The sequence below is a fragment of the Ammospiza caudacuta genome, chromosome 5 (assembly GCF_027887145.1).
Source record: "Ammospiza caudacuta isolate bAmmCau1 chromosome 5, bAmmCau1.pri, whole genome shotgun sequence".
Taxonomy (NCBI): domain Eukaryota; kingdom Metazoa; phylum Chordata; class Aves; order Passeriformes; family Passerellidae; genus Ammospiza; species Ammospiza caudacuta.
In genome coordinates, this window is record NC_080597.1 from 62,530,083 (window position 1) to 62,544,821 (window position 14,739).

General features: G+C 44.7%; 1 protein-coding gene across 2 annotated transcripts in view; it reads right to left on the reverse strand.

The window, feature by feature from the left end:
* GRAMD4 (GRAM domain containing 4) overlaps positions 1 to 14,450 on the reverse strand; it is a 74,351-nt gene extending 59,901 nt beyond the window's left edge. For both annotated transcript variants that reach the window (XM_058805318.1, XM_058805317.1), the window contains exon 1: positions 14,240 to 14,450. In XM_058805318.1, coding sequence (XP_058661301.1) covers positions 14,240 to 14,268 — 29 coding nt within the window. In that variant the 5' untranslated portion in view covers positions 14,269 to 14,450. The remainder of the gene's footprint in view (positions 1 to 14,239) is intronic.
* Between the last annotated feature and the right edge of the window lie 289 nt (positions 14,451 to 14,739).

Consider the following 14,739-nt stretch of genomic DNA (forward strand, 5'->3'; position numbering starts at 1 on the left):
GAGCTTACAAAGAATGTGTATAATCTCCAAATCACAGACATTTCCATGCAAGCAGCAGAGCTGCTGCTCATTCTATTCCTTGTCACTTTCTCCCAACAAATATCTGAAAATGCTTCTGAAGTTGGTGCTACAAGTACACAAGAGAGGGAAGAGGGGAAAAAAGTTAAAATACACCACGGATTACACAAGTTTGCAGTATTATAATTACTCATCATGTCAACCTCTAAATGAAGGGGCATAATATATTGTGTAAAAACTTGCATAAATCATGTGTAAAAGGACAGGCACAACACACAAAAATGGGGTTTATCAGAGTAGGTTAAATGAAGAAGTAACACAGAAAGACCAAGTTTTATACAATAAGTCTGGCTTCAGGCATCAGCTTAATTTCTGGCACTGTCTGTACTACACAGCCACTTGTAAAAGCCATGTAAACTGTTCCTTGAAATCTTACCACAGAGTAAAAAAGCCAAGGTCAAGTTCCCACCAGACTGACAGCAGCTCTGCTGGAAAGCAGCACTCTGGAAAAGAGCCTCCTTCATTCCACCCACGCAGCTCGTCAAAGCACGAGAGAGATATTTTACTCCACGTAGAAGAGTTAGGAAATAGCAGAGGAAGTTGTGTGACACAGGAAAGCACCGAATCTGGGCTCTAGTTATCACAGACCCCTCCTGCATTTCTTCTGACTGCAACCCTTTATTGCACTGCTGTTACATTTGCTGGGAAAAGAAAGAAATCACTGTACCCGAAATACGGGTTTGATATCTGAACTGCAATTACTTGTTTGAATAATTAACCTAGTGAAATGGCAGGCTCCAGATTGAAAAGCCCTGCTGCTCAAGGTAATCTTCCTTACAGGAGCAAACCTCTGTTCTCTCACATTTCAAACTGCACCATTCCCACAGTAGCCAGAATATCTGCTCTTTGTCCCCATGCTTACAGTAGAAATCCTAAATATTTAAGAAACAAAACTCCCAGCTGGTGTAGCCATACCAGGGAGCAGAGGGTACAGTTCTGTGAGAAACAAGATCCCTAAGGAATAGAACCACAATCCTGCAAGTTAACTCCTTTGTTCAGTAAACTGCTCAGGTCTTCTGCCATAACTGCAGATCTTTCATTTCTCATGTTGATTTTAACATGCTTTGGACAGCAAAACTCAGTAGAAATCTTTGCTATTAAATCTGATTCTTCCAAGAAGCAGCTGTCGTCTGGGATCTCCTCCACACTCTTTCCCAACAACCTCTGCCTATAATATCAATGCTGTTCAAAAAGCCAATTTGGGTGACACCACTAACTGCTCTAAGAAGAGGGCTGAGGATGGACACTGAGGATGGACACCAGTGCCGCCCAGGAAAAAGCTGCCATACACACTCAGCAGCAGTGAGAGTTCAACAGGCAATGCATGGAGAAGTATGAAGGTGAGGCTGAGCAAAGTACATCCCCTCACCCCACCAACAGTCACAGATGGGGACCATAGCCTATGAGGAAGTAGAATAACCTTGGAAACAATGATGGAGAAGTCAGGGAGAGAAAGAAAAAAAAAAAAAAGAAGACATTACCCAAGTTTCCCATGCATTCTTGTGTTTTCTTACAAATTCTATTAGTTGACAAAACCTATTTTATTTTGCAAACAAAAACCAAAATAACTCATCACTCAAGACACTCAACACGGCTGGAAACAAACTCCAGCCAGCAATCATAACACACTTATCTTCACACACAGGGCAGCTCAGCTCCTCACCTCCAGCAGCCTGGCACACACAGGCTGCCACAGGAACAGGGACAAAACACGGAGATGCATGGCCACATTCTATGAGCAGTTCTGAGGCCTCCTTAAAGCAAGAATAGAGCCAAGAAAAACTAAATAAAAAATTCCATAATACCAAGGAAACACAGAAATTATGCTTTACATAAGTCTGTAAGGAAGATACAAAGCCTTTTCCTAACAATAAAACACACAGCTGAGGTAATTACCATAAGCTTGCCCAGTTCATACTAATTTGGTCATATTCGTAAAAAATTAACATTTTAATGGTGTCTCTTATATTCTACTGTCTCATAACTGCAGATGACAAAAAGTTATGCACAGGAGTTAACAACTACTTTCTGAAGCTGCCTGAAACAACTGGAACAAGATTATCTTAGAGCAAGTCTTTAAATAAAGCAGGACATGTCAACAAACCAGCTCCACTTCTCTGCAAAGGGGGAGCCTGCTGTCAGCATCACCACCAAAGTATACACATAGGCTAAGTGGCATTTCTCCCAAGAGAACCAGCTCCTCTCTTGAAACAGCAGTACTAGCTAGTTTTCCACCAGGTTTCAACATGATATGCACTGAACACATGGAAAAGGAAAAAAAAAATCTCTGCCAGATTTGTCCATTTGATCCCAAACATGGGGTAGCACATGAATCCAATGGTGTGTGCACTTCATGGATCAGCTTTTTTAGTTTATTAACCAAGCCTGTAAAAGCACTCTAAATTACCATACATTTTGCATCTCTATTATAAAAAACCCCAGTACTTTCTTGTCTCAAAATGTCACAGCTACAACGCAAAGCCTGTCAGGCTGCTAAAATAATCCAAAGCCACTGACAGCAAATAGCAACCTGGCACATGTTGAGCCTTCAGACTCAAAATAGATTTAAATTAACACAAAGATAGAGGGAGAGAGTTTAGTAACAAAGTGAAGAAACCAAGGGAAAAGAAATAAGATTCTATCAGTCATCATTTCAATCAGCCCAAACAAGTCAAAAGGCAGCTAGAGGATGGCATTTACGTCTGCCTCTGAGGCTGGGACAAGGGCCAGAACTACACTCCTTGAGCTGACTTATTTATGCCACGCTGGCACTTCAGTTGGCAGCCATAAAGGTGCAGAGGTCAGAGTCCCTGAGGAGAGAGCCATGGATGTGTGTCCTTCCAAGCAGTGTGTCTGGAGCCGGGAGCCACAGCCCTTGCAGCCACCATCAAACCTCTCCAGCTGCGCCCATTTCAAAGCTGCCTCAGCCCACAGAGGAGATTTCTGGAGAGATCCCACCTTTCTCCATCCAACCACTCCTACAAAATAGAGTGTTTTTCCAAGCCAAAGCCAGAGAGAAGCCAGCGGTGCCTCACTTTAACACTGAGAGGCCACGTCCCCAGCTGAAGGCCAGAGACCACCCACAGACCTCCAAAGACCTCATGAAAATTCTCTAAAGAATGTGGGGATGGATACAAATGAAGGCAGAGAGCAACATTTCTGGCACTTCTGTCAGTTTCTTAACTGAGATTTCTTACAGCTTTAACTTATTCCCAATTTCTTAAATAATAGTCCCATATTTAAATCTTAGAATTTTAAAACCTAAACCATAGATTTCACTTTTCAAGAAGGATCCCAAAAGCTGAATTACAAGTCAAGCTCAAATTCCTGCATAGGGATATCAAGCCTTTTGTTTATACTACACAAATGTTTTAACAGATACAGTCTCTCAAAGTCATGGAAACTTGCAATTCTGAGACTTTTTGCATTAATGTCAGAAGTATACTCAAGACTGCAGAATGTGATGGAACCACCAGTTAGTACTGAACTCCCACTAGCCTCTGACTTACTTACATGACTGGCATAAAAGTTAAAAAAAAAAAAAAAAAAAAGTAAAAGCTACACTATATTATTCTTGAATATACTGGGGATCTCCAGAGCAAAGTATGCTCAAATGCAAATTACAAAACATCAAATTTGGTGAAGGGAAAGTAAAAGGAAAATTATCTCTTTGGATTTCTTTGTTGTAGACACCTGGAGCCTCCATCCAGCTGCAGGATCCAGGCAGACAGACTAAACTTGAGCAGGGACTTGGATGGCTGGAAATGGGATCTGCTCTAAACAACACCTTAGTCTTGGAAGAAGAGCTGATGAGTAACAGGGACTGGCTGCCTTTAGGGGGAAAAGAAAAGCTGTAAATACACAATGAAGGGATAGTTCATCTCCTATGGATACCCCTGCCAAACCATTCTATTTGTTGGATAGTACAAAAGCTTCAGAAACTAAACAGCACTCTAAATCAGGGACTGTTCTAGCTTTTAATTGCTACACTCAACTTTGATGCCCCAGCACACCAGGGGCATCAGGCTTTTCAAAAGATCTATTGCAACAAGCAAAATAAAAACCTCCCCTTACTGAAACCCTTCCTTCAGAAGAGGGAGGCACACAACCCAGAGACATGAAAGCAAGTTTTTCCAAATTGTAAGACTATTTCCTAGTAAATGTGAAGGTTTCTGAGTGCCCAGGAGTCACAACTGGCACTGGGATCAGAAAGTTGGGTCTGATTTGTATAGAACCAGCACTAAGAAATTTGACCAAGAGCTCACATGTGTACAGAAAAGGAAGTCTTTGGATTTGGTATATAGTCAACAAACATACAGAAGAGGTCAGACCACTTCCTACTGGCATTCTTACACAAGAGTGCACACTGGACTACAATCACACTGCCAGTTATGACTACACTTTTCAAAACAACTTTTAAAGTAAAAGTTGAATCTACTAGTAAGTCCTTATTTAAAAATAAAAATAAGCTATTCCAGTTATCAACTCATAGGAAAGAAAAACTGCAAGCTTGTAGCTAATCTACCTCAAGATCTCGTGTCTGGTGCTTCCTCTGTGGTTCAGAACCATCAGCAGTGCATCTGTTTCCTAAACACAGTTTCCCATGTCTCATTTCACACAATGAGCAACCTGTGGTCGTTCAGCCATCCTCAAGGTCAAACCCTTCACTGTGTTTCCAGTAAGTATATGGGTCTTCAAATGACTTTTCTTCTGGCTTTTACAAGAATTCAGTATTAACCCACAGCAACTAAACTACTGCTTGATTAAGAAAGTTCTAGAAAACACCAGTCTGTGTAACTACCAACACCTAGTTCTGCTGGAGCTTTTGAAATGAGAAGTAGTAGTTAAAAACACCAAGGAAACAGACACTGGTTTTTGTGGCAGTCTATGTAGTGTTTTCAAAACTCATCTAACACAAATGTTAACAGTTAAATGTGCACATGAAATATTTTGTTCAATGAATGAGGTCTGCTGTACTTTCATATTAGCTCTCAGATGTTATCATGAACTTTTAGCCAGATGAGAAGAAAGCCTCCTTCAGGGTAAAAGAAACAGCTGTAGTTTGCTTCAGACAATAAGGAATACAAACTGCATGGAAGGATTTTCCATAATTTAACTGTCACCAACAACAGACTAATGAGTCACAGACAACAGCTTAATACTTACAGCTTATTGCTAAAGAAAAAAATATTTATGCAATTTCAAAGTATTAACAAGAAAACAAAAAATGAGTTTTGAATAGATCCCTGTAGTGTCTCAGGTTAGCTGTAACCACCCAAGTGAAACTCAGAGTGGACACTGGACACAGCCAGGCTTGCACTGCACCAGGAAAATCAGAGTGAAAATGTCAGCCATTGTTTCCTACTCAAAAAGCATATACTGTCCCTGTTCTCCTTTAACAGAGGACTGCAAGGGCCAGAGAGCTTCACCAAGCAAATTCAAACTGCTAACAAAGTCAGCTCCACATTCCTCCTGTAAAATATTCCAAGAAATGGTATTTGTGCTTCATTTATTTTCAAGAGGGATAAGTGATCCAGCATCAGAGGGAATCTTTGTTGGCAGAGCACTCAAACTGGGGAAGAATTGCTACTGGAACAAACAGGAAAGAAGCAAAAGTAGCTTTACAAAATGTGTATTTGCTGTAAAAATATTGCCTAATATAGTTTTCTGGGGAAGTCACAACTATTCCACCTTGGCTGGTTATTGCCATGACTGAAAGCAAAAAGAGCTGTTGAATGCATGTATAATCATCAGTCACATAAGCAACCCTGCCAGGGAGGGAAGACAAAGTTTCTGAAAATAGGCCGAGACCTTTTTCAAGTATCAAAAAGCTTTTGTTTTCAGAACATTTCTTCCAAATAGAAAAGGGCTTGCTTATTATTCCAGATAATCTGGAAGAGAACAGAGTTCTCATTTCTGCACTGTTTTGAAAACTCTTGACATTAGTTTTATTTACTGCAGGTTTCCAGGAAGCTCTTACATCTGAGGACAATCTGGCAAGCCCAGCACCTGGTAGCAGCTGTCAGTTCTCTGAAAGGATCACCGAGCTCAGCCCCACTGCTCAAGGCTTGTTGGGAAGGGCATTCCCACTGCACACCCACTGGGATCCCACAGAGCTGCTGGGACCATGCAGGCTTTTACACAACACCAAGTCACATTTTGTACCACATTTTGGTACAAAAAGTGACCTCAGACACTTGGAGATGTCCTCTGGGTTACTTTGTAGATTAACTTTTAAAGGAGCGTGAGATATTGGATAAAAGCACTGCAGAAGTGCAAAGAATTATGAACTTAATCTAATTGTAATAACACCTGCAGGTGGTTTAATGCTTTGAAAAGTTGGACTACACAAAGAATATATTCAGACAGATTGTCATTTTTCCTACTCCTTCCAAGAACATAACCCTTGCAGGGCATTGCAAGACTTAGTAGTCTTCAGATATGGTTTTTACTATTATCTGATGATCCCATCAGTCAAAGACACCCTAGTGCAAGTCCCATGAGGATTCTTTGGATGTTTTGCTGCCCCCAAGTTCCACACTTGACAGCTATCTTTGCTCCACACAAACAGGATGGCAGCTGCTGGGAATCAAACATCTCAGCTAAAGACAGCAAGGTGCATGCAGGCAACTCCTTTGGCACTACTCCCTGTCTCACAAGGGAAAAGATGAGAAAGAGAGAAGATGAAGAAAGCCCCTAACACAAAAATGAGTTCAGAGATAGGATTGTGGATTACAGATCATCTTGCACTTGATTTCAATCAGGTAAAGGTCATGTTCATCAGGGGCCATGTAACTGCAAGGCATATCACATTGAAGGTACACAGCATTTCATCTTTGGGTGCCTAAAATGCCCTTGTTTTTTCCTGTTCCAACCTGGTATCTCGTTGCAATACTTGTGCATTTCACAAAACACTCAGGAGCCCAGGCTATTGCTCCCTGCACTCCCAGAATGGGGTTACAGGTATTTTCAGACTGGGCTCTACTGCTAAGATCTCTAAGGCTCATATTGGACATCCTGTTCTCTCCAGACAACGCAGAAAGCATAAACTCACCCATTTTCTGGGTTATCCCTGGAACAAAGGCTGACACTGGTGGTGGTCCCACTACTAGAGAAGTGTCATGGGAAGCAGCTTTACCCAAAGCACACAATCATACAGTTCCCTGGATTCTGATCTGGAGCAAACTACAGTAAATTACAGGGTTTAGACACCTTCATCAGTCCTAATGTAAGGTGGGTCCCTGAAGCTTTACAGCTACAGACATCACCTGGCTCTAAAAAACAACATGGAAAAAAAAGATATCCTCATCAGATCTCTAACACAGCAGCAGGGACTACTCGAGGTGAAGTCCAAAAATTGCCAACATTTCAAGAGATCCTTCTCCAAACACCTCATGTCTCCCCAACCCTATGGCTGTGACACTCCTGAAAAACTGCTGACAGTTAGAAACCTGCACACCTCTATGATACTTCCCCAGGAATTACAACACACTTCTGACCTTGAGAAGTGCAGCAAGGTATTTTAAAGCAGTTACTGTGCACACCTGGGAATGCAGAGAAGAGATCCAGAGAGAAAGAAAGAAAAATATGCAAACCATTTTCCAAATGCAGAAGGAATGTGGAGCCTCAGGTAGTAAAATACATAGTGAGAGGCTGGAGGACTTTTTTTCTGAAGGTACCTCTAAAGCTAAAATTCTCTTAAGGAGTCAGCTTTTTCATACACATTTCTAACTTAAGAAGAGTTAGTTTTCAAAATTTAAGTTAATTATAAATTTTAGTTTATGAATTAAACCCTGCCTTGAGAGCATCTAAAGATGCTTGTGTATCCTTCACTGAAAAACCTGGTACTAATTTTTGATCTCTGAATATTGGTCAGTTTCCAAACCAGTGAATTTGATCCGTTCTCTATGTCAGTAACCCTGATACCTGACATGAATATTGAAGGAACAAGTGGCTTTTACAACATGGTAAAATGCCAAGCATTGGTAATGCTAGACACCGATACAAACTGCTGATAGTCCTGTCAAGAGATCTGGTAAGACAGTTTTAGCAGCTGGAAACTAACTGCACTCAGTCATTAACTGCATGTATGAGGCCAGCCTGAAGGGTATGGTTTTGTTCTTTCCAATTAAGGTAAGTACAGACCTCTAATGTTGTGAAGTTACTTTTGGGGGGATACTAAGAAAATTTGAAAGGTGCCTATTAATCACTATATTTGGACACAGAGAAGGCAAGCAACTTCCAACTGCTTTTTCCACATGATTTTGCTACATTCTTTAAAAACCTTCAAAAGATCCTATCTTAACCAACCACACATATTAATATTAACATTAACAGGATGTAAATATAATGTAAACCATCACATTTACTTAATGGTAAAGAAATTAGCATCCCCTCTCAAGGAGTTTGATGCAAAACCCACAGATAAAGTGATATTTTGTGCTTTTTGCCTTTTTCTTGTTCTTCTCTCTCCCTCCTGTCCATGACCAGAGCTAGCAGCATTACACCAACATCTTTATTCTCCACCTGGAAGTGTTCACCTAAAAATAGAAGCCCTGTTGACCTAAAAATAAAGCCCCTGTTTACAAATTCTGTACTTAACACCAACTACAGAATCACCCATTTACGCACACAGCATCCAAACTTGCCTGGGTTTGTCTAGAGACAGCTGCTCCCCTCCAGGCCCATCTCTGGGAGATGCAGCTATGCACAAGTGCCCAGGGCTGGGCAGGGCAGCCCCAGCAGAGCACAAGGGTGGCTGCTGGAGAGCCAAACCAGCCCACAGCAGGAATGTGCCCTCACTAATGCAAGCACACGTTCATTATAAGCTGCAATGAGCTCTGTTTCAGACAGGAGTCTGCATCAACACACCCCAAAAACACATGTCCCCATGTGACTCAGCATCCAATGGTTACGCTTATTAGGCATGTGCAGCCAGCAAACCCAGTCATAAATCCCTTAATCACAGGTCAAAAGAGTTGTCAAGGCCTGCACTGATGGGATCAGCAAAATGCTGAAGTGTTTTAAACAAGGAACATTAGCTCCCATGGAAGGCAGAAGTACTCAGAGTGTACCCAGAGTGCAAATCATCAGTGATTTACAGCACCAAAGTGACCTCTTGGACCTGCATCCAAAAAAACAAAATGCACAATTTACTTTATAAGTTTCTTATTTTTAAAGCCCACTGGGAAACATGAGGCCACAACTGTAGCACTGTGCCCAGTTCTGAGGGCCCCAGCACAAGAGATACATGAACATACTGGAGATAGTCCAGCAAAGGGACTGGAGCATCTCTCCTGCGAGGAGAGGCTGGGAGGGCTGGGACTGTTCTGCTTGAAGAAGAAAAGGCTCATGGAGAGGATTTTACAAATGCAGATCAAAAGCTGAAGGGAGGGTGTAGAGGTGACAGAGCTGGGCCCTGCTCAGTGGTGCCGTGACAGAAGCACATCTAAGGGGCACAAACTGAAACAAAGTTCTCTCTGCACATCAGGGAACACTTTTTTTTTTACTGTGGGGGTGACTGAGAATTTGCACAGGCTATCCAGGAAGGTTGTGGAGTCTCCATCCTTGGAGACACTCAAAAGCCATCTAGACTTGTCCCTGAGCAACCTGCTTTAGCTGGCTCTGCTGGAGCCAAGGGTTGGATCAGGCGTCCCCAGAGGACCCTTCTAACCTCAGTCATTCCATGATGCTGCAAAACAAAAAGACTAATTCACTTCAATTACTGATGAGATACCTAGAGCAAGTTTAAAAAGAATACATCAAACTTCATCTAAAATGTATCTACAGGTGAAGTGCTCTTTATGCATCACCACAGAAAGCTTTCTGCATTAACCTGGCATTTATAGGAAGCTGCAACCAAACAGAATTTCAGTTTTTATTAAAATGCAAACTAGTTTTTAAACTTAGAAACAATTTTGAGTATAATCAAGGCATGTTTAGAGAACACTTCCTGTGGGGTTTTTTCCTTATTAACACAGGCAAATATTAAACATATACAGTGGCCCAGGATGCAAATAGAAAGGATTTTTTCAAAGCAAACTGTGAATCTTTACTTTCCGTCACCCTCAGAAGCAAAAAATCTGCACTTCCAATCATTTAAGCACCTCTAACAATTGGGTCTTGTAAGCCATGGAATTAAATTTTCTGCTTCCAGAGCATGCACCAGGAGAAAGGATTGGGAATTCAAGAGAGAAGGAAAAACACAGCAAGAGTGCTCCCACCCACAAATACAGCATTTCTGATTTGCATCTGATAACTGCTCTTTCAGTTTAGTCAAGACAAGATTTACTTTGCAAATGAAACCATACTATTAAGGTGAAGAAAAACACGCAGAACCTACTCTCTCTGAAGACTGCAGAGCCTGTTAATATTTATGAAGTCTGAAGTAGCTTCAAAGACTCTTTACTTCATTTTCCTTATGTCATAACAAAAAGCAGCACTAAGTCATTAAATTTTAAGGGGACTTCACAACCAAACTCTAACTCTTTTAGTAAATTCTGACCTCTAGGAAAAGGTGTAATTTCTTTGGTTTGGAAGTGCATGTCCTATAGCAACGGCAACGAACACAAGGTGCAAAGAGGAAACTTGCAGGCTCAGTAACTTCAAAGACCAAAACAGATAAAAACCTCAAAGCACCCAACAATCACAACTGAAGCACTGTATTTGTTGCCTGTATTTCTGTGCACAGATTATTACATGGATTAACCTGCCAGGTTAAGGGCAGTGGGCAGAGAGGAAATCTGTTTAGAAAAACCCTGATTAAGCACTTACTGTCGAAAGCTTTCCCTCTGATCAAACTGTGGGTCATAAAAATAACACATTAGAGAAAGTGATCTCTCCTCCTAGCATGGAGGCTGCCATGCAGATATTCTTTAGCTGCAAAAGTCTGTGTAGGAAAGAAACAGAACCAGCGTTACAGGATAATGCTAGGAAATTGTGTACTTTATTTGAGCCTGACATAGGTTTGGACAAGAGAGCCTCCAATTCAAGATGACAGAATTCTCTGTACATAATACTGGGGTATTTTAGTTACAGCCAGGGCTTTCAAGACTTTGAAGTTAGAGAGCATCACTGCTAAGCCTGATAAATACTGGGGGTAAGAGAGGGAGGAAGGGACCACGACAAACCATTGAATAGCTACATAACTTTAACCCCAAAAAATCAGTGAGGTATATGTTGCCCTTGACTCAAGCCTACCTGAACAGCATTTATTACCCAGACCTATAAAAAAGAAAACATCAGGAAATGTGATCTATTACTCCTTAAATAAAAAATTATTCACTATAAAATTGTTAATGGGACCATATGTTATACAAAATACAGACTGGTGTTCAAGAGTCCCTATACATTTGGTGGTGATACAGTCAAAAAATAAAATGTGAATTTTCAGCAGACAAAATAAGGAGAAATGGGATCTTTGTTATTCTTCCAACAGATCTGTCATCACTTTGGGGGTTAAACAGCTAATGCCTCTCCCTAGTTCTGAAGTATCTGTATTAAAGATTGAATACTCAAGCACCAAAATGATGCTGAAGACATACCACATATATGTAGTACTACATGTATGTACTTCATTTGTATCCACAGACAATGTTTCATACCCAGTACCTATACCTGACCTTTAACAGCAGCACTAATCACTTCTCAGACACTGAAAGGGTTCCCTTGCCAAAACAAAGTCTTCCAGCTGGGGTTTTTCCCCCCAGGTCTCAAACAACACTGAATCTCTCTGGCACATAACACTGCTCCAGCCATTCATTTGTATAATTAACTTCTATTCCTATAACCTTTCAGTATCACTCACAGAAAGAGAAGGGGTAGAGGCAGGGAAAAGTTTCTGCTGTAAATCACAGGGAATTAGATTCCAGCTGGAAGGACAGCAGGGCTGCGGTCAGCCCCCTGATTTTGCCTCCTCATTTGGGATCTCCTTCTACCAGTCTCTTTCAAACCAGGTCCCATGAAAGAGCAGAGCCAGGATAGGCTTTTCCCAGCTGCTGCCTTAATTCCTCACTACCCGCCCAGGCACTGATGTGAGGTCACAAGGACACAGCGATGCTGGCAAGGCATCAGCAGGAGGTGAAAGCCTGGGTGATGCCTCCACCCAGAGCAGAAGCTGTACCATGCAGCAGGAGGTGAAAGCCCGGGCGATGCCTTCACCCAGAGCAGAAGCTGTACCATGCAGCAGGAGGTGAAAGCCCGGGCGATGCCTTCACCCAGAGCAGAAGCTGTACCATGCCAAGGAGTGGCACACACACATCCAAACAGCAGCAGCCAACCCCAGGCTGCTTGAGAGCCACCCCCTGACCAAGGGCATGCTGAGCACATCACATCTCAATCGTGCCACAGTTAAATGAGAAAAAAAACCAAAACCAAACCTATCAATCTGATACCTGAACTCAGGTTAGTCCCATCTACCACCGTCCGAAACCTGCTCTGAGAGCTTACCTGCAGAGCAGGATGCACGGCATGGCTCATTTCAGTTCACTCTGGCATCTCAGCCCAAAACCACCTTTATTAGGGCAGAGGGATGAGCCAAACATTCTTGTGGCAACCACATGAAAAATAGTGAACCATAACTCAGGTTTTCATGGAATTTTGCAAAATTCAGTGCCATAACAACATCATTTTTGTATTTTATCAGTTTCAGAGCTAGCAGTTTAACGTCAGCTTCTGAAGAACACAGACTAGGACTAAAAAAAGCCTTCCCTTTCTGAACAACTAGATGTGGTATTTGATAACTAAACATGGCATTAAAAAAAGTAGTTAAGATCACACTTCTAATTCTGTGGAATGAAATTATCTATCACATGTTAAAAGTAAAGGCAGAATACTGGCAGATAATGCAATGCACAGGGACCTGAGAGCCCTACTTTATTAAATTTCCTCTCCCCACTCGCATCTCAACCACCACTGGAAACGCGATACCGAGAACTTGTCCATCATTCATTCCATAATCACACAAGCTTAACAGTACCACATCTACTAATCTAAAATTCCTGAGATGCAGCAACAAGGCAAGACACAAAAACGTGACAAAAAGCCGTCATTTCCATTTGCCCCATTTGTGCACACGATGACCACAGCAGCACACAGAAGACCACAAAATCTACGCATACCTATTGACCTGTCTGCAGGAGTCCAGGCTGACATCCTGAATTGCAAAACAGCCATTTACTATGCCATCCTCTCTGTCTCCTCCCGAGTAAGCTCTCCAGCAGCATTCCTCTGCTTCTACTGCTCCACACCAAGAAGCATCCAGACACTGCATGCTCTGAGCAATCAGCACATTGCTGGCTGCTATTTAACACGAACGTGTGCCCAGCCCTGAACTCGGCTAGGCACAGCCACCGCTCAGGAATCAAAGCTCACAGCAGAACCTGCATTCCCAGCTCTCATTGCTAAATCGGATGCCACCCAGCTGCCACCCCGGCCGGGGGCGGGAGGAGGCAAAGCAGGGTGTGACGCAGCTCCCGCTGCTGCTCCTCGCCAAGGGAGATCCCTGCACGCAGCCGGGGAACACCGCGCGCCCAGCCAAGGGCCGGGAGCGGCTCTGCCAGCCACCGCCGCCGGCAGCCACCGCACGGCCCCGGGACAGCAGCTGGGGAGCCCGGGGAGCTCGGGCTGCGTGTGCACACAAGGATGTGACCTTTACCGGGCTCACCGCCGCCCCACGCGCTGTGTTTACTACAGCCGCTGCCTTCTGGCTGGTGGCGGCGATGCCACCGCCTGTCCCCGCAGCCCAGGGCGGCTCCTCCGTGCCGGAGGGGCGCAGGCAGGGGACGAGGGCCCCTGCTCCGCCCGGGAAGCGGGGAGGGAGCAGCCGGATACCCCCTGCGCGCACGGGGACAGCCGTGCCGCAACCGCCCGGGCAGCCGGGCCACCGGCCGAGACCTCCGTTGGCTGCCCCGCAACCTCCCGGGCCGCCCCTTCCCCCCGGCCCCGGGAGAGCCGAACAAAAGAGAACGGAGGGACCAAAGGACAGCAACCCAAGGGTCCTCGTCCGGGGATGGCGAGAGACACCGCGCCCCGCTGTCCCAGGGAGGTGGCGCCGGGCTAGTAGGTAAAGGTATGGACAACCAAAAATAAAATTATTATTATTATTATTATTATTATTATTATTATTATTATTATTATGCCTCCGAGACAGCGAGGCACTCACCCTGCTCGGAAATCGGAGCAAACTCTCATTCACGCTCCCCGCCGTGCCCAGGCCGCCGGAGCCAGGCGACGCCCCGAGAGCCGCCGCTCTGTTGAGCGGGGCCGGGCGCGGCCGGGGCCGGGCGCGCCCGCTCAGCCCGGACAAAGCGAGCGCGGCGCTGCTGCGGGCGAGGCGGCAGCAGGTGCCCGTCCGCCGCCGCGGCCGTGCCGAGCGCCCCGCGCAGCCGCCGCCGCCGCAGCGCCCGAGCCGCTCGCCGGGGCCGCGCTGCGCGCCCGCCCCGCCCCCGGCGGCCCCGCGGCGGGAGCCCGCAGAGGCGGGGGCGGGCGGAGCCGGCGGGCGGGCTATGGGCGGTGCGGCACGGCCCAGGCCGCAGCGGTGGCGGCGGCGCACAGCGAGGCGCCCCGCCGGTCGCAGCCCGGTCGGGACCGGAGGCGGGTCCCGGTCCCGCGGCCCACCCGGCGCGGCGGCCGCCGGATCTGCGCGGAGCGGCAGCGAGCAGC